This window comes from Petaurus breviceps, unplaced genomic scaffold (genome assembly GCF_028583685.1).
Source record: "Petaurus breviceps papuanus isolate PSGF00001 unplaced genomic scaffold, PetGlider_PUasm1.0 151, whole genome shotgun sequence".
NCBI classification, from domain to species: Eukaryota; Metazoa; Chordata; class Mammalia; order Diprotodontia; family Petauridae; genus Petaurus; species Petaurus breviceps.
In genome coordinates this window covers 34,840,696-34,860,244 of record NW_027185712.1, presented here as the reverse complement: position 1 = coordinate 34,860,244, position 19,549 = coordinate 34,840,696, and the positions used below count along the sequence as shown (strand labels likewise).

Below are 19,549 nucleotides of genomic sequence, written 5' to 3'. Positions count from 1 at the left end.
CACACACACACACACACACACACACACACACACACACACACACACACCCGAGGAATAAATGGCGCATTCTTTAAAATGACAGTCTATCGGCTTCCGGCACCGAAGGGGCTCAGGTGCACGCACCATGTCCGGTCGCGAGGGTGGTAAGAAGCCTCTAAAGCAGCCCAAGAAGCAAACTAAGGAAATGGATGAGGAAGACATAGCTTTCAAACAAAAACAAAAAGAACAGAAAAAACTGGAAGAGTTAAAAGCAAAAGCTGCTGGGAAGGGACCACTGGCCAGTGGTGGGATTAAGAAATCTGGCAAAAAGTAGACGATCCTGTGTAGATAAAATGGTGATTCCTGTTGGTTTCTCTCTTGCTTTGTGACATCTGCATTTCCTACTTCAACATCTGTTGCCGCCCGAAGCCAAGATTAAGTGTCATCTTAATGAGTCTATTGTACATTGTAATAAACTTTTTTTAAAAAATCATAAAAAAATGATAGTCTATCTAAAACCAAGAGCAAGTATAATCTATCATAAGGATAAACTAGAAGTTTTCCAAGATCAAGGGTGAAGTAAAGATGTCCATTATCACATCATTATTCAATATTGTACTAGAAATGCCAACTATAGCAATGAGAAAAGGAATATGTATAGGCAATAAATAAATAAAACTGACACTTTTTGCAGATGATATGATGGTTTACTTAGAGAACCCTAAAAAGTCAACTAAAAAAATACAAGTTGAAACAATTAATGATTTCAGCAAAGTTGCAAGATATAAAGTAAATCCACACAAATCAGCCATACAGAAACCCAGTAAAACGTAGAAAAAAAATTTCATTTAAAATAGCTACAGGCAATATAAAATACTTGGGAGTCTACCTGCCAAGTCACAACACAGGAATTATATGAACACAATTACAAAACACTTCACACAAAGACTGCTCTAAATAATTGGAGAAATATTAATTTCTCATGGGTAAGCAGAGCTAGTACAATAAAAATGACAATACCACTTAGGTTAATTTATTCAGTACCATACCAAAGAAACTTCCATAGAATTACTTTATAGAGCTAGAAAAAAATAACAAATTTTATTTGAGGAACAAAAGGTCAAGAAAGCAAAGGGCATCAATTTTTTTTAAATGGGAATTAAAGGGGCCTATCAATCAATACTATAACTGTAATGATCAAAACAATTTGGGATTGGATAAGAAATACAGTAGGTGGGGAGTGGCTGGTGGCGTAGTGAATAGAGCACCGGCCCTGGAGTCAGGAGGACCTGGGTTCAGATTCAGCCTCAGACACACACACACACACACACACACACACACACACACACACACACACCTAGCCGTGTGACCTTGGGCAACTCAACCCCAATTTCCCTCCAAAAAAAGGAAATACAGTGGTTGGTCAATGGAACAGATTAGATACACAATATACTGAAGCAAATGAACACAATAACCTAGAATGTTTGATTAATCTAGAGATCCCAAATACTGGGGCAAGAATTGACTATCTGACAAAAGCTGATTGATGGGAAAACTAGAAAGTAGTCTGGTGAAAACTGGGCATGGACCCAACATCTCACCATATACCAAGATGAGTTCAAAATGGATACGTGCTTCAGACTAAAAAGGGTGAAATCAGTGGAAGAAAGTACCTTTCAGATCTATGGACAGGGGAAGAGTTCGTGACCAAACAAGATACAGAGAGGTTCACAGATCATAAATGGATAATTTTGGCTACATAAAATTAAAAAGTCTTTACATAAACTACTAAAATGAACTTGATCATATATGCATCAAAAATGCCTGCCTAAGAAATATTCTATTCATATGTGCGTATGCATCTGGAAAAAAAATCTTTTTAAGTATGAAAACACCCTAACCACATTGACCAAATTTAGAAAATATACAGTATAAATTCCATGAAGGCAGGTACAGAGGAATGTAACAAGCAGCTATAGTAATAAATCATTTTTTTTAAGTGCTTCCCTCACAACTTGGTAAATTAGGTGGTACAAGTACCATTACCCCCATTTAAAGATGGGAAAACAGAGGCACAGAAAAATCAAGTAATTTGCCTATGGTCATGAAGCTTAGAAGTTAAGTATCAGTGTCCAGATATAAATACACATGTCGTTTCCAACTCAACTAAACTATGTAACTTCTCTCATCAGCCATATATGAATTGGCCACTGGGCCTACCTCATACCTACCTGCCCACCTCCAGAGGAGTAATCAGGAAATAATCTGAGCATACCAGATGTGGCTTTAAGTGTTGTGTTCATCCTAATCCCTACTTGGTTCAATTTACAATAGTTTCCTCTTACTCCATCTCTTCCCTCCCACAGTTGTCCCAACAATGATTTGTTTCACTTCTAGAGCTCCCTTATGTACCCTCACCTACCTCAAGAGTACTAATAAACAACAGGAACGTCAGGGTCTTGCTAAGGGAGCCATGCCCAACAATACAGTGATAACTGTTAACATAATTTAACATCATGATATGTTAATGATGCATCGACATAATTTAAAAGTCACTGGGAAATAAGTGTAGTTTGTTGGCAATGCCTTTCTCTCCCTACTTTTTTATAGTAACAGAACATGAGTAATGGAGGAAAGGCTAAGACTAGGAGAAATAGTCTGAATCATGAGAAAACAGTGACAACCCTACACAAGAATATGTTTCTATTTAAAAAAAAAAAGATGGGGCCCCTAGGTGGAGCAGTGAATAGAGACTGGCCCTGGAGTCAGGAGGGCCTGAGTTTGGATCAGGCCTCAGACACTTAACACTTACTAGTTGTGTGACCTTGGGAAAGTCACTTAACCCCAATTTCCCTGCCTTGCCCCCTCCAAAAAAAGAGAATTTAGAAGAAATGTTTTTTTTAAAGAAAGGCAATGAAGTCACTATATCTATTACTCAAAATCAAAGTGTAAAAATAAGGGGGTATAACTCAGAAAGTTGAGGGTGATCAAATCACTGAGGCTGCCCGACAAACAAATTTCAAGTTTAGCTCAGAAAATGGTGACACTTAAGGCATTGAAGACTTTTCATCTGTCATTTGGTCTAAATTAATTTGGACTGATCAGTACTATTTCCTTCCATAATTCTAAGAAACCAAATGTGTCCTTGTATTCCCTCTTTCTTGAATTAATTATTCCAAAGTGCTTGGTTGGAATAATAACAATGAATAGAATGTGGGTGACCTGGCACTAATGAATCAGAACAGGTATCCCAACAGTAGTGATTTTCATATACCTCTCCTTAAAGGGAAAGAATCTGTGATAATTATGAAAAATAATCAAAAAATTAAGACAGAGGGAGTAAAAAAATTAATGTCAACTAAAATGCTACTGAAATATTTCCATTATTTCATTTAATTAAGTTCAAATGTCAAAAGTTTACATTACTAAAATAATTTGCATAAATTGACAAAAGCTGTGGTTGTACGTCAATCGATTTTCTTTTGATTTAAAACATTACCTTTGACTGGGACTAATTAATTAGCTATTTGACATATGTAGAAAAACATTCACATTCCTAAAAACAATGATATATTATTAGTTCATCAAATAATCTTTACTAAGAGACCAAATTACAGGTAGTGAAATGAAACAATAATTTTTCAGCATCATTTCTGGTTGGCAACGTCAGGGTATTTACTGAAGGTATACAGAATTGTTTCATTTTACATTAACCTGAACAGAAAGTTTTTTCATATAGAAAATTGATGCATGATAAAAGATCTCCCATCCAAATTAAATTTATGTTTATGTTCACTCAGGTTCTATACTATATCCTAAATGTAAGGCTTCTTTTTACCTTCTGTAAATTCTAGAGAGAAAACGGCTATAAGGTAGCTCATAGATAATTAATAGGCCACAGTCACACCAGATCTTAAATTGTATTATAAAGCAGCAATCATCAAAACTACTTGGTATTGGCTAAGAAATAGAGGGATAGATCAATGGAATAGGTTAGGTACATAAGACACAGTAGTCAATAACTATAGTAACCCAAAGACCTCAGCTTCTGGGATAAGAACTCATTATTTGAAAAAAACTGCTGGGAAAACTGGAAAATAGCATGGCAGAAACTGGGCATAGACCAACAGTTGATGCCATATACCAAAATAAGGCCCAAACGGGTACACAATTTAGATATAAAGGCTGATATTATAAGTAAATTAGGAGTTAGGAATAGTTTATCTGTCAGATCTATGGAGAGTGGAGGAATTTATGACCAAACAAGAGAGAGAGAACATTATGAAATACAAAATGGATAATTTTTATTACATTAAATTGAAAAGGTTTTGCACAAACAAAGCCAATGCAACCAAGATTAGGAGGGAAGAAGAAAATTGCCGAAGAATATTTACAACTAGTGCCTCTGATAAAAGTCTCATTTCTAAAATATATAGAGAACTCAATCAAGTTTATAAGAATACAAGTTATTCCCCAATTGATAAATGGTGAAAGGATATGAACAAGCAGTTTTCAGAGGAAGAAATTAAAGCTATCTATAGACATATAAAAAAATGCTCCAAATTACTACTTATTAGAGAAATGCAAATCAAAACATCTCTAAGGTACCACATCACACCTATGGGATTGGCTAACGTGACAAAAGAGGAAAATTATAAATACAGGAGAAGATATGGCAAAATTGGAACACTAATTCATTGTTGGTGGAGTTGTGAACTGATCTAACCATTCTGAAGAGCAATTTGGAACTATGCCCAAAGGTCTATAAAAATATGCATACCCTTTGACCCAGCAATACCACTTCTAGGGCTGTATTCCAAAGAAATCACAAAAATGGGAAAAGGACCTGCATGTATATTAGCTCTTTTTGTGGTGACCAAGAACTGGAAATGGAGGGGATGCCCATCAATTGGGGAATGGGTGAACAAGTTGTGGTATATGAGTATAATGGAATACTATTGTACTATAAGAAATGATAAACAAGCAGACCTCTGTGAACTGATGAGTGAAGTCAGCAGAATCAGAACACTGTACACAGTAACAGTCATACTGTGTGACAAGTGATTTTGATGAACTTAGCACTTCTCAGCAATGCAAGGAATTAAAACAATTCCAAAAGACTCATGATGAAAAATGTCATCCATGTCCAGAGAAAGAACTATGGAGTCTGAATACAGAGAAAAGCAGACTATTTTCTTTTTTGTTTGTTTTTTTTCCTTTCTCATGATTCCTCCCATTTGTTCTAATTCTTCTATACAACATGACTAATGTGAAAATATGTTTAATGGGAATGTTTATGTAGAGCCTGCTTCAGATTGCATGCTATCTTAGGGAGGGAAATGTGGAGGGAGGGGGAGAAAACTTAAAACTTATGTAAGTGAATGCTGAAAATTAAAAATAAATTAAGATAAAAAAATACAATAAAAATAATCAGCCATAGATTGATACAGCTAGAAGGTACCTCTAGCCCAGTAGTTCTCAGGGGTATTTAAGTCCCCAAAATGCTTTCAGGAATTCTTTAAGGTCAAAAATTATTTTCATAGTAATGCTAACATGTTTTAATTTGTAATATGGCAAATATTGATAGGCATAATCTACATTTAAAAAATACTTCTTTAATTTTAAGGGAGCAAAGAGGTCCTGGGACCAGAAAATTTGAAAAGCAAAGATGTAGTCCAATCCCTATTGAAAGTGCAGAGCTCTAATGAGACAGAGTGGTTTTCACAAAGTAAAATGTTATATATAAGTGTTAAGCAGTAGAGATGGAAGTCAGGGCTTGGTCCTAAAACAAAAAATTAGAAAGTGCACTTTCTATTATGGTCATGTTAATCTGTCTGCTTGAACATAAGGATAACATTTTGATACTTCAATGTAGCCATTAACATGAGTCTTTTCTCCAACAGCTCCTGCACTCCATGTGTGAGACAAGGACCCTCAGTTAAGTCTTTAAACATTGAGCAGAGCATTCAAGCGGTCTTTAAGCTATCTTTCACTCACACACCATGGCTGAACTACCTAATTCCTGATGATAACCATTCTAATAGTTGATACATCAACTTTACAACTACAAAACTATTTCTTCTCTACTATTCACAGAAAAAAAAAAAAAAGAAAATCTATTAGTAGAGGATATTTGTAAATTTAAAAGGTTAAACAATCTTCTCCCAGAAGTAAAAACTCAAAGGATACCACAATTCTACTGCTGCTTTGAAATTCAGCAAGCAAAGAATTCTAAGAAGCTCTGAGTTAAGCAGTAACAGCCATTGTGCTAAAAGGTCAAGGAAGCATTTGAGAAATGTTTCTAAAAGTAAAGGTAAATTTGTTGCAAAGAATCCACCATTTTGTGGATTTTCTACTATCAGCAGAAAGTGGCTCAAACCTGTGGGGAAAAAAATGAAGCTCCCAATTTGCTCACCAAACAACAAAGAGATGAACATGGACAGCAATGAAAGGCTGAAAATAAGGACCACTGTATCCACCTAAATCCTTTGGAATGTAAAGAAAAATTATCATTCACTAAAAAACCAATTTTGGTTTCATGAATTTTATATTGCATTCAAGTGAACTTGAACCAACATCAGGAAAGCATTAGACCTGAGGTTAGGGGAACTCTATCCACAATGTATTTTCATAATGTATTAAATCTGAATGTTGATTCAGGGACAAACGAGCATCTTTTGGCTGTAGCCAACACCCACCCTTTCTTTTCTCTTCACATGAGAATTACTCCTTTCCTCAGGATGTATCAAAGAAATGCTGGACAATCTAGCAATTAGCCCAGCAGATGTCTGAAAAGCATAAGTTGAATATTAACTACCAATCCATACTATAGCATACACAAAAAAAAGCTGGTAGAATGAAAGACAGGAGGTAGAACAGACATATAATACCCATGATACTTTATACACATTTCTGAATCTTGAATAATAGTTTGTTATTTTTTCCCTTTTGTGGAAAACTTGTGGAGAACTCCTTGACAGAAAAATATAAACATAAAATGCTTTGCAGCTTGGGGAAGAAACATGAAAACAACATTTTATGAACAATACACACATAATAAATTGGAAATAATAGAGGCATAGGGGCTAGAATCAAGGGGCAATTAGGTGGGACAGTGAATAGGACCCTAGACCTGGGAGTAAGAAAGACGTGAGCTCAGATCTGGTTTTAGACACTAGCTGAGTGACCCCGGGGCAAGTCACTTAACCCTGTTTGCCTCAGTTTTCTCATCTGTAAAATAAACTGAAAAAGAAAATGGCAAATAGCTCTAGCATCTTTGCCAAGAAAACTTCAAACGGAGTCATAAAGAATCAGACATGAGTAAAATGACTTAAGCCTTATGAGGGATAAGAAAAGGTTTCTCATAGAAGATGGGAATCAGTCAACCTACACAATGAATATCTGTGAAAGAGCATTATAATTACATCATAATTGACATCATAATGTCACACTGGTTTGACTCTAGTATGAGTTCACTGAGGAAACAATGGGATATCTCCCTTAAAAGCCCAACATGAATGTCATTATGGCTACCAGGCCAACGGGGAGTTGGGGGGGGGGGGGGGGGTGGCCAAGGTCAGCCCCAATCACTCCTGGAGTTCCAATCACTCCTGGAGTTCTTTCCTACTCTTTGGTAAGAACATAAATCCCAATTTATGGATGCCCAAGAAGTAAGACCAGTTTCAAGGGTTCCCCATGAACTTCCATCCAATATACCAGATTCTAGAGAAGCTTGATAGTAAAGATTCAGAAGTCCTGGGCCTTTTCAAGCTCCATTTAGGTCAGGATAGAAACACTTCAAGGGAAGGAAGTTGCTTTGAGGGAGGATGTGAAACTTAACTTCCTTCCTACCTCTGTCTTCATTTCAACCCACACAATGACTTTTGAAAAACTTTGGGTTTCTCTGAAACTGGGTCCAGTACAGTGCAAGCCTTCTTCAAGGTCACATTTTTTTCAGCCCTATACTAAAATTATATACCTGAAAGCAGTAGGTTGTGCAATGGATAGAGCGCTGGACTTGAAGTCAAAAAGACCTGAGTTCAAATTCACCCTCAAACACTATCAGCTATATGACCCTGGGCAAGTCACTTTCTTCATCTGAAAAATAGCACCTATCTCACTGAGGTGTTGTGAAGATACTGAGAAAAAGGCATTTAAAAAGCATTTTTAAATGCTTTGCAAACCTTAAAGCTATATATAAATGCTAGCTATTTTCATTTTTTAACGACCACCTTGAAAACTCTTACATGTAGGTGAACATCTAAGATAATTCTTCCTTAGCCAGACAATTCTTCCTTAACAGGTTTAGGTGCATTCAACACTTAGGAAGTCACAAAACCATGATTACTTCATCAACTTCTCTATTTGATCTTGGCCTCCAAAGGCTGAAAAACTACTCTGTAACTTCAACTGGTCAAGGCTGCAGAGAAAACTTTTTGAGTTCTGATTTGATTCTTTATCACAATGCACACAGTGACAGTTCCAAACCGTTCTTCTTTCTCCAAACCACTGCATATCTCCCTCCTAACACAAATGTCCTCAGCCATTTTACTTAAAACTTTCTATCATGAGCTCCTAATTTCCCATTTTTTATACCTCAAAACTTTTATGTGCCCTTGCCCCTTCCTTTTTTCCAGTCTAATCTCAGGATGAAGTAGCCTTCCCTGCCATGGCCAAATCTTCTGTTTTTGTTCTTTATTCCAATCCCTCCTGTCTCTTTTAGGACTATACCATCAACAATCAATCAACAAGGAAACATCACGTATCATTTCCCTTCATCTTCCATCTTTCGCTTACTACTGGCTCTTCTTCCTCACTGCCTACAAAAGTAACGGAGTTCGTAGTGGTTTAAAAATATCCCATCCCCTGACTATGCCACCCATTTTACTGATGATCCTCTAGAAAAATTAATCTACACTATGCTTTCCCAACTAATTCTTGTTTCATTCTACTATACTGGCTTCTATCTTTTCTATCTCTCTCTTTTTTTTTTAAGCAATCGGGGTTAAGTAACTTGCTCAAGGTTACACGGCCAGGTGTTTCTGGGTGGGTGCTAAGTAACAGAGCCCGGATTCGATCCCCAGGTCATCCCAACTCTGGGGCCAGCACTTTTACTCACTACGTCAGCCGGCTGCCCCTAAGCAATTGGGGTTAAGTAACTTGCTCAAGGTTACATGGCCAGATGTTTCTGGGTGGGTGCTAAGTGTCTGAGCCCAGATTTGATCCCAGGTCATCCCGACTCTGGGGCCGGTGCTCTTAACTTGCTGTGCTACCTGGCTACCCCTTTTCTATCTCTTTCAAGATTCCTTCAACTCATCTGTTGATTCATCATTTTCCTCTCATTCCCTAAATGAATGAGTGAATGAATGAAAATTTCCTCACCCTCTCCCCCACCAGGATCTTACCTTGGCTTCCTTTTTTCTTCCCTCTCAGTTCCTCCAAGAGGCTGACATACCCAGCTGAAAATTATTTCTCCCTCCTCAAATTTTTCTGGAACATTTTTGTCTAGATTCTCCTTGGTCCCTATCATAGTGCACTCTTTATTATAATCTTGCACATGCAGGTTTCCTTCCCAATATAGTTTCCCTGAAGACAGGGACTTTTCCCTTTTTCATCTCTGTATCTCAAGTATGAGCACAGAGTGCCTTGCACAAAGTAGGTAAGTGTTTGCTGAATAACATGTTTTAATAATAGAGTTCTTATCTATAGAAATTTCCTGATGTTCTTTAAGTCCTTTTAAAATGTTTGTTGGTTAATATAACTGCTGTTCTGTTTCAGCATTTCACCTATCAAAATAAATACTATATAACGGATGCTATACAGCCACCATTGGTTGGATTTGCTCCACACAAACCAAAAACAAACAAACAAACCCCAAAATAACAAAAAAACCCAACCATAATTAATGGTTTTAATGTTATTTAGTAGACAACCCAAGAAAGTCAAAGTGAAGCACAAAAAATGGAAAGCAAACAGAACTCCCTAAGGCACAATTTACCCATACTCTATCCTCCCTTGCAACTGCTCTCAGCCCTTTGGGTAGTGAATGATAGCTCCAAGTAATCTATTAATTCAATCTTGAAAAGCCTCATTTAACATTTAGTCTAAAACCCTCATTTTGCAAATAAGGAAACTGAAGTTAAGTGATTTACCCAAAGTCACACAGGCAATATGAAGGAGAGCCAGGATTCAAATTCAAATCCTGATTCCGATTCCAGTGCTTCCTCAGAAAAGCTACTGAGAATGTATTTCATTAATCCAACCAACAGGTACCGTATTAAATGAAAGTAAAATTATTTCAGCAAACAACATGTTAGAAAAGATTTCTATCATTCAGTTGTTTTGGTCTTACCTATCTCTTCTTGATCCCATTCAGAGCATTCTTGGCAAAGATATTGTAGTGGTTTGCCATTTCCTTCTCCAGCTCATTTTATAGATGAGGAACTGAAGCAAACAAGGTTAAGTGACTTGCCCAGGGTAACATAGCTAGTAAGTTAGTGTTTGAGGCCAGATTGCCTGGTATTCATTCAATCCACTGTATCACCTACATGCCCCATCTATCTGGAAGAGATACTGGGAACTGAAAGATCTGGATTTCAATCATGACTTTGGCACTAATAACTATAAGATAATACATAGAAAGTCTTAGTTATTTTTCACTTAGCCATGAAATGAAGGGGTTGGCTTCAATGATCTCTAAAAGCCCTAATAGCTCTGAAACTCTATGACTGCAAGTACTCAAACTGGGTATTGTACTGGGGGGGGGGGGGAGGGGTGAAGGATCAGTCAAATAGTCTCTCTGTTAACCCCACAGACACAATAAAATACTTGTTTTCAGTGATAAAAGGATATATTTCCTTCCAGAGCATAAGTTCAATTACAAATTAAAGTGATCAGCTGGCTAAAAATGGTTAAATTTCAGTTGGGAATATCAACTTCTCTGAAGTATCATGAAAGAAAAAGAAAGATAATTAAAGGAAAGAAAAGATTATAGGAAATCATGAAAGTTGGACCATTGAACAAGGGTGAAACTTGGAAGATCATAAAAGGGAGACCACCTTCTTTTACAGAAAATAGTAGTATTTCATTCATACTCTGAAGGAGTGACTAGGACTTAAGCCTCTCTTCAGAATTTTATAATAATAGCTGTGATGGGAATACATTGGATAGGACAGCAGACCTGAGGCATCACCTTGAGATAGTTTAGAGTATGAACTTGCAGAGAAACTGTCAGTAATTTTCTATTACTGTTCAAAAGTATCCAAACTTCCAGATTCTAGTATCATGGTCCACCTTACCGACATAACCCTGTAACAGAAAGGCATATTTTCTTTGTTTTGGAGGGGAGAAGGCAGGGCAGTTGGGATTAAGTGACTTGCCCAAGGTGACACAGCTAGTAAGTGTCAAGTGTCTGAGGTCGGATTTCAACTCAGGTTCTTCTGACTCCAGGGCCGGTGCTCTATTCACTGCACCACCTAGCCACCCCAAGAAAGGCATATTTCTACCAGCTGTCTGTTCCAACCTGAGGTGAATATCTCACAAGAGCATACAACTTTTTTTCCTCTGACTCCATAAATTAACCAGGAAAAAATTTCCCAACAAGATTTCTGTGGTATAGTATAGTGGGAAGAATACTACACTTAGAACAAAAAGACCAAATTAATTTCCTGACTCAACTACTTCCCAGCCATATTTTACAAACTTGGGCAACTTAGTTACCTTCTATAAGCCTCACTTTTCTAATCTGTAAAATAAGTATAACAGCACTGGTAATGCCTAGGTTCACAGGACTATTGAAAGGAAAACAGTCAGAAGGCATACATGATGATGAGAGACAGCATTCCAGGCATGGGAGACAGCCAGAGAAAATGCCCAGAGTCAAGATATGGAAGGCTTTGTTCCTACAACAGCAGGAAAGTCATTGCCAGAGAATGAGGTATAAACTACATTGCTCCTTAATTTATTTTCTGCCTACCTAACACTAAATGGTTCTAGATATGGACATGAGTAGCCCAGGGAGTCCACCCACAAAAGTAAATTGCAACTACTCCACCCTTTAGGAGATGGTTTCTTAATTTGCTATGGGCCAAACAGTCCATCATCACCTAGGGTCAAAGGTAGCTAAGCTGGCTCTATCACCCAATGACTTCACTAAAAGCCTTTGCTGTTTGGTAGTACCTATTCCCATGGCAGTCTTTGAGAATCCAGGGTGGTTTCCCACCAGGAAAAGACATTGGTGCACGATTTTAATAGAAAATACTTTGGTGAGATGACAGATGAGATCTTGGGTCTACAGAAAAATATATACATTTTATGCATACACACACACACACACACACAAACACAGAGTAAGGGAAAAAATATAGTTCATTAGCTTTCTTTTGCTAGACCACACAATTAAAAAGAGGGAGATGACAACTAATAGTATGAATCAGAGTTTCTAGAATCAGATGGAAGAAAAATTCTGAGAAAAAATGAGAAAACTGAAACTAGGGTCAACAGGCTGATGAATGGAAGCAAGTGTCACAAAGAACAAAGAGAAGAGAAAGGAAATGGGGGGAGGGGAAGGAAATAAGCTCATAAAAATATACATACACATATACACATGTGTGTATATATACGTATGTGTGTTATATATGTATATGTGTGTATAGTACCTAGTATGTGATAAGCTCTGTGCGAAGCACTTATAATATCATCTCATTTGACTCTTACAACAACCCTGCAAAATAGGTGCTGTTATCATCCCCATGTTACAGTTGAAGAAACAGAGATTGAGTAACGTGCCCAGGGTCACATGGCTGCTAAGTTTCTGAGGCCAAATTTGAACTCAGGTCTTCCTTGCAGGCCTAGCACACTGTGCCACCTAGCAGGTATTTGGTTGTTCAAAACTTACTCTAGATGCAAGAGGGCAGTATTAAAAGACCCTGCTCTAAGTTTTTAGTCCAGGTTAGGATAGGAAGGGTGATTCACAGTAGATCATTTGTTAAACAATCAAGTCTGGTTTTGATAAACTGGAAGTATTCTTTCCCTCTTCAAATTTTCACAAACCATGAAGCCTATCTCACAGAATCATATAATGTCAAAGTTGGACAAGACCTAAGAAATCAAGTAGATCAAACCATAACTGAACAGGAATATACATTCTCCAATGAGAGGGAGCCACTAATAGCCAAAACAGTGCAACTGAACAGCTCTCCACAATGTCCCTGTCCCCCGTCCCCTCCATTCCCTGCACTGCTTCTAGGTTTGATTACTGGGCACAAAGACCCAAGTACTATATAGCCCTTCAAGCATTTTGAACATATCTATTATTAGTCAACCAATGATTATTTATTAAGTGCCTACAATATGTACAGGAAGGCAGCTAGATGGCTTAGTGGATAAGAGCACAGGGTGTGGAGTCAGGAAGATCTGAGGTCAAATCTAGCCTCTGACACTCACTAGTTGTATGACCCTGGGCAAGTCACTTAACCCCAATTCCCCTGCACTCCTTCTCCAAAAAGCTTAAAAAAAAAAAAAAAAGAAGGCTCAATGCTATATGTCATTCACAGCCATGACAACTCTCAATTCTCCAAGTTATTAGGGAAGGAAGCATCCTTTTAAAAAATTGAAAATAATATTAAAAAATAAAGAAGCATGGAGAAACAAATCCAAACCTATGCTTATGTATATATATATATATGTGTGTGTGTGTGTGTGTATACACACATATATATAAACCTTCACAATGAGGAAATAAAAGGAATTATTAGAAACTACCCAAATTACATGCTAACAAAACTTTTAAAAGCCTTTCCAATAAGATCAGAGTTAAAAACCAAGAATGCCTATTGTTGCCACTTCAATTTAATATAGTGCAAAGTAGCAGTAAGACAAAAAAGAGAAATCAAAGGAATAAACAAAAAGAAAAATTACAGCTTTTTGTAAATGATATTCTTAGAGAACCCTAAAGAGTATAAAAAAAACTGAAATAAATTAATAAATTCAGCAAAGCTGTTAAGACATAAAACTAATCCAGATAAATCATCAAGATCCCCATCTATTATTAACAAAATTGTATGAAGAATTAAAAAAAAAGAAATTCCATTCAAAATAACTACAGAAGCTATAAAATATTTGGCAATGTATCTACTAAAATATATCTAGGAAGGGGCAGCTAGGTGGCGCAGTGAGTAAAGCGCCAACCCTGGAGTCAGGAGGACCTGAGTTCGGTTCTGGCCTCAGACACTTAACACCCACACAAAAAAACTAGCCATGTAACCTTGGGCAAGTTGAATTTGCCCAATTGCCCTCAAAATAAATAAATAAACAGATGATTTTGAGGAAAGGACCAAGAATCTCAAGGACATTAAAGGAAAAAAGTAGAGGGCGGGAAAGGAGGAATGGGAATGTATCAGTATCAGATCTCAAACTGTACTACAAAGCAACTATCATTAAAGCAATTTGGTACTGGTTAAAAATTGAGGTTTATCAACAGAATAAACAACAAACAGAAGCAAACAAAGAGTAAGATAGTGTCTGATAAATCCAAAAATCCCAGTTTACTGGGGCAAAGACTTACTGTCTGACAAAAGTAGTGAGAAAACTAAAACCTCATGGGGCAGCCAGGTAGCACAGCGAGTAAGAGCACTGGCTCCAGTGTCGGGAGGACCTGGGATCGAATCCGGGCTCAGATACTTAGCACCACACCCAGAAATAACTGGCCATGTAACCTTGAGCAAGTTACTTAACCCCGATTGCTTTAAAAAAAAAAACTAATACCTCATATCCTATACAAAGAAAATCTCCAAAAGGATACATGAGCTACATCATAAATAAATAAGCAAGGAAGAAATTACCTTCAGATTCATGGTTTAGGGGAAGAGTTCATGACCAAGTAACAGTTTTGATTAAAAAGATTTTGCACAAATCCAATGCAACTAAGGGACAGCTAGGTGGCACAATGGATACAATGTTGGACCTGACTGACATCAGGAAAACTCATCTTCCTTAGTTCAAATCTGGTCTCACCCACTTACCAGTTATGTGACCCTAGGCAAGTCACTTAAGCTTGCTTGCCTCAGTTTCCTGATACAGATGGAAAATAAGACAACTATACCCAGGAAAAGTAGGAAAAAATCTTCCCAGCCAGTCTCTCAGATAATGGTCTCAATTACAAGATATAATCAGGAATAGATTCAATTTTGTTAAGACTAAGTAAGAGCCATTCCTCAACAAACAAAAGGTCTATGGACATGAACAGACAGTTTTCAAATAAAGAAATTCAAGCTATTAACCATATGAAATGCTCTAAATTACTAAAAATGAGAGAAATGCAAGTTAAAGCACCATGAAACTGGCAATGATGATGAAAGATCCAAGTGACAAATGTTGGAGAAGTTTTACAAAATAGATTCATTGCTCTACTATTAATGTAGTTATCAACTGGCCCTGCCATTTTGGAAAGCAATTTGGAACTATACCCAAAAAGTCACTCAATTGTACGTACCCTTTGACCCAGTTACAACTTTACTGGCTATACTCCCAAAAGATAAAAGAGGAAAAGGAGGTCACCTGTATGTACAAAAATATTTACAGCAACTCTTTCAATAGTATCTGGATAATAGTAAACTGGAAACTAAGGTAATACTTCTACTGGGAAATGGCTAAACAAATGACCATACAAGACAAAATGCATAGTTTCAGAAAAAATGGGAAGGTTTCCATAAACTGCTGCAGAGTAAAATTAGCAGAACTAGGAGAACTTATATAATGACAATATTATAAAGAAAAAAAAATTTTAAAGACTTTAGAACTCTGATCAATGCAGTGGGGAAAAAAAAAAAAAACCTCATTACCAGCCGAGAAGTGATAAATTTCAAATGGAGAGACATACATTTTCAGATATGGCCAATGTGAGAATTTGTTTTGCTAGACTATACATATTTATAATAAAGGTTTTGTTTCTTTAAAAAAAAATGCTCAACTGAGAAAAGGAAGTAGTTGGAGAGACCTTATAAATTTTAAAAATCTTTTGATAAGAAAAACCTCAGTAGGAAGGCATGTAAGAACCTGGAACAGGGTGACTAAGGATAGCTAGTTATTTCTGCATCTGGCTGTAAGCCTAGGGTAAACTTGAAGTGTGTTGTGAAGGGGAGGCCCTGGTAGTGAGGCAGAAGGATAGGTAAAATGTCTCCAGTCCCTCGCAGTCTCAGAATCCCTCTCCATGGTGCTAACTTAAATAAGTATTCATTAGTTCAGGGCTAGGGATTGGCAAGGAAGGCAGGAGAAGAAAACCACTCCACAGCCCATTAACCTACTTTTCAACTTCATTAAAATATTCTCCTTGACTCCTAGCTAGAATTTGTCTTCTGAGACTGAGACCAGATGCTAAGTTTTAGTCTCCCTTTAAGGAACAGCACTGTTCCCAAAGGACAAAAGCTACAAAGAATGCAGGGAACATCAAGGCAAAGTCCAAACGATTCTGTTTTGTTAAATTGGGATAGTGTCAGTTACATAGCAAGGGCTAAGAAGACATTTCAGGAAGAGAGGGAGGGGGCTGGGAGGCATTTAGGAGGGGGCAAGACTGAGGGGACTCTGGGCAGAGAAGGACATAGACTGGAGAAATTATGAACTTGTCAGACAGTTTATTTTTATATTTCTATTAAATTGAACAATATGGTAAGAAAAATCATCTTGGTTGTGAACCCTTATGGAAAATAAGAAAGAAAACACCGCTAAAGGTTAAAAAATCTTGGGCAAGGAACTGAAGCCATTAAGGATAAAGGTAACGTTTTATTTCATTTTTTAAATCATTTTGCCAAGGCAAGGGCTTCAGAAGAGAAAGATTTGGGACATAAATAACAAGTTATAAAAATGGTATCTAAGGGGCGGCCAGGTAGCACAATGAGTAAGAGCACCGGCTCCAGTGTCAGGATGACCTGGAGATCGAATCCCAGGCTCAGACACTCAGCACCCACCTAGAAACACCTGGCTGTGTAACCTTGAGCAAGTTACTTAACCCCAATTGCTTTAAAAAAAAAATGGTATCTAAAAACAGTATTTGTAGACCATAGTTTATAAGACAAGAATGTCAACAAGAGCTAGTAAGAATATATAAGAATATATTTATCTGCCTGGTACATTAAAAATCTAATAAAAGTAGCCTAAAACAAAAAATGAAGGGGACAGGGAAGGCTGCCTATGTATATATAGGCATATATATATATATATATATATATATATATATATATATATATATATATATATAGTGTGTGTGTATGAACACACACATCTCATATGGTCTCTGAGGTCACTTTCAAGTCTGAGATTTTGTAATTCTGTCTCCCAGATTCCTCGTCTGTATAACGAGCCTAACAATATTGCTCCAAAGAATTGTTGTGATGAAAGCACTTTGAAAATCATGAAATGTTATATAAATTCCAGTTACTATCAATTATAATTACCCTAGACTTTAGGGAAGGAGGCTTCAAAAAATGATAGGTATGATCTTATGGTCTAAGATTCCAAAAGAGAAGACAGATTCAAGAAATTGTCCAAACAAAATTCTTGCAACAGAAATCTTGTGAGAACACAAAATTCTTTTATTATGAATGATATTTTTTCTGAATTACATGTAAAAACAATTTTTAACATTCATATTTTAAAATTATGAGCTCCAAATTCTCTCCCTTCTTCCCTCCCCTCTCCTCCCTGAGATGGCAAGCAATTTGATATAGTTTATACATGTGCAATCATGCAAACATTTCCATATTAGTCGTAAGAACACAAAATTCTCACAACACAAATGTCTTTCTCATTAATCCCAATGAGGAATACATGATGTGATTATAAAAGAAATCAAATAAAAGATAGAACACAGGGCACAGAGCCAAGGAAGAATAAATACAACTATAACTCTCCTGATGTCAGGAAGTTTAAAGCTCAGAAGGAGCTGAGGCTTGCAAAAATTACTAAGTATAATGAAAAGGGTTTTTAAGGATGTGTTGGCTGAAAGTGAGCGAAGACAGCATAGTCTGAGGCACATGTTAACAGAAAAAAAAATAACTACTCCAAGCCCGTTTTGCTCCATACTCTATTGGGGTGAATGTTTTTCAAACTGTAAAGGTTAAAAAATTTGAATGATGAAGTTTTTGGTCTTCTTAAAGACCCACAAGTTTTGCAAGATGTTCCCGCCTTTTCTAGAATCTTCCCAATTCCATTCTTACTTTCCCCATTTGAGTCACTAGTCAACTCCGAGCACAACACAACTAGGAAAAGAGCTGGAATTTGGCAAATCCTAATTGTACTAGGTCTGAGAGTGACCTCACCTAAGGAATATAGCTAATTCCTGTCCCTCTTCCTGCTACAGCACAAAGTCCCTGGCATGTAAGATTCTCATGATAAATTCCTCATCATAATCTGCCCTAGGATGCACCCCCCATCCCCAAAGTACCTGAATTTAGGCCTTGAATCTTCTCTTGTGTTAATTAAAACACATTATAATAAAGGCCTGTTGCTTTCCACATCTCTTGTCTATTTCACTCTTTTGTGAAAACATCCTTTAAGCCCCCAAATTTGCTGTAATTAACTGGGACAAAATCCTAGAACAGATTCTTGAAGATAATAAAAAATAATGATAGCTAACATTTATATAGCACTTACTACGTACCAGGCACTATGCTAGGTGCTTTACAAATATTTCCTCCTTTGATCTTCATGGTAGGTGCCATTATTATCCCCCCCTTTTATGACTAGGACTATTGAAGCAAACAGAGGATAAGTAATTTGCCCAGGGTTACACAGCTCCTAAGCATGTGAGGCAAGATTTGGACTTCGCTCTTCCTGACTCTGGGCCTGGCACTCCATCCACCGCATGGCCTAGCTGCTTCAAGAAGAGAGTGAATGCTTACAAAGGCAAGCAGCAAGCTTGAAGCAGTACTCTTAACAGAAGCTTTCCAAATAAATCTTATTTCCTTTTCAGAAAGGATTATTAGAATGGAGATCAAGAAAATGTTACACAGCCTATGTGTTTCAGCAAGGTATTTAACCAAGTTTCATTCTTCGGGGACAAAGAAAGAGAAATGTGTTCTCAATGACAGTTCAGTGAGGTAGCTTCATGGGTGACTGAAAGACTATACTCAATACTGATTTATGTAAACCCAGAATGAATTGCCTCATGGCTTTGTCCTTGGCCCAATCTTATTCATTCACAAATTGAATGAATTGGGATCCAAAAAGATATTAAAAGGATGGACCAATAGAATGAATCTAAAATATGACATTTCAAAGAGTCTTATGGGGCAGCTAGGTGGGGCAGTGAATAGAGCACCGGCCCTGAAGTCAGGAGGACCTGAGTTCAAATCCAACCTCAGGCACTTAACACAGAAAAACTAGCTGTTGGACCTTGGGTAAGTCACTTAACCACAACTGCCCTCCAAAAAAAGAAAAAAAAAAAGAATAATTTTGGGGGCGGCTAGGTGGCGCAGTAAGAGTGCCAGCCCCAGAGTCGGGAGGACCCGGGATTGGTTCTGGCCTCAGATACACACACACACACACACACACACACACACACACACACACACACACA

The 19,549-nt window shown here is 37.3% G+C and overlaps 2 protein-coding genes across 2 annotated transcripts in view; one reads left to right on the top strand and one right to left on the bottom strand.

Moving 5' to 3' along the window:
* Window positions 1–19,549, bottom strand: part of ANKRD33B (ankyrin repeat domain 33B) — a 123,916-nt gene that overhangs the window by 65,505 nt on the left and 38,862 nt on the right. The window lies entirely within an intron of this gene.
* LOC138154101 (translation machinery-associated protein 7) lies at window positions 114–480 on the top strand. Its single transcript, XM_069078590.1, has one exon. It carries the CDS (start codon window positions 125–127, stop codon window positions 311–313), a length of 189 nt encoding a protein of 62 aa, XP_068934691.1. The 5' UTR covers window positions 114–124; the 3' UTR covers window positions 314–480.

Bases quoted from the DNA above. Each gene is read 5' to 3' on its own strand.
- LOC138154101 (XM_069078590.1), top strand. From the start codon at position 125: ATGTCCGGTCGCGAGGGTGGTAAGAAGCCTCTAAAGCAGCCCAAGAAG.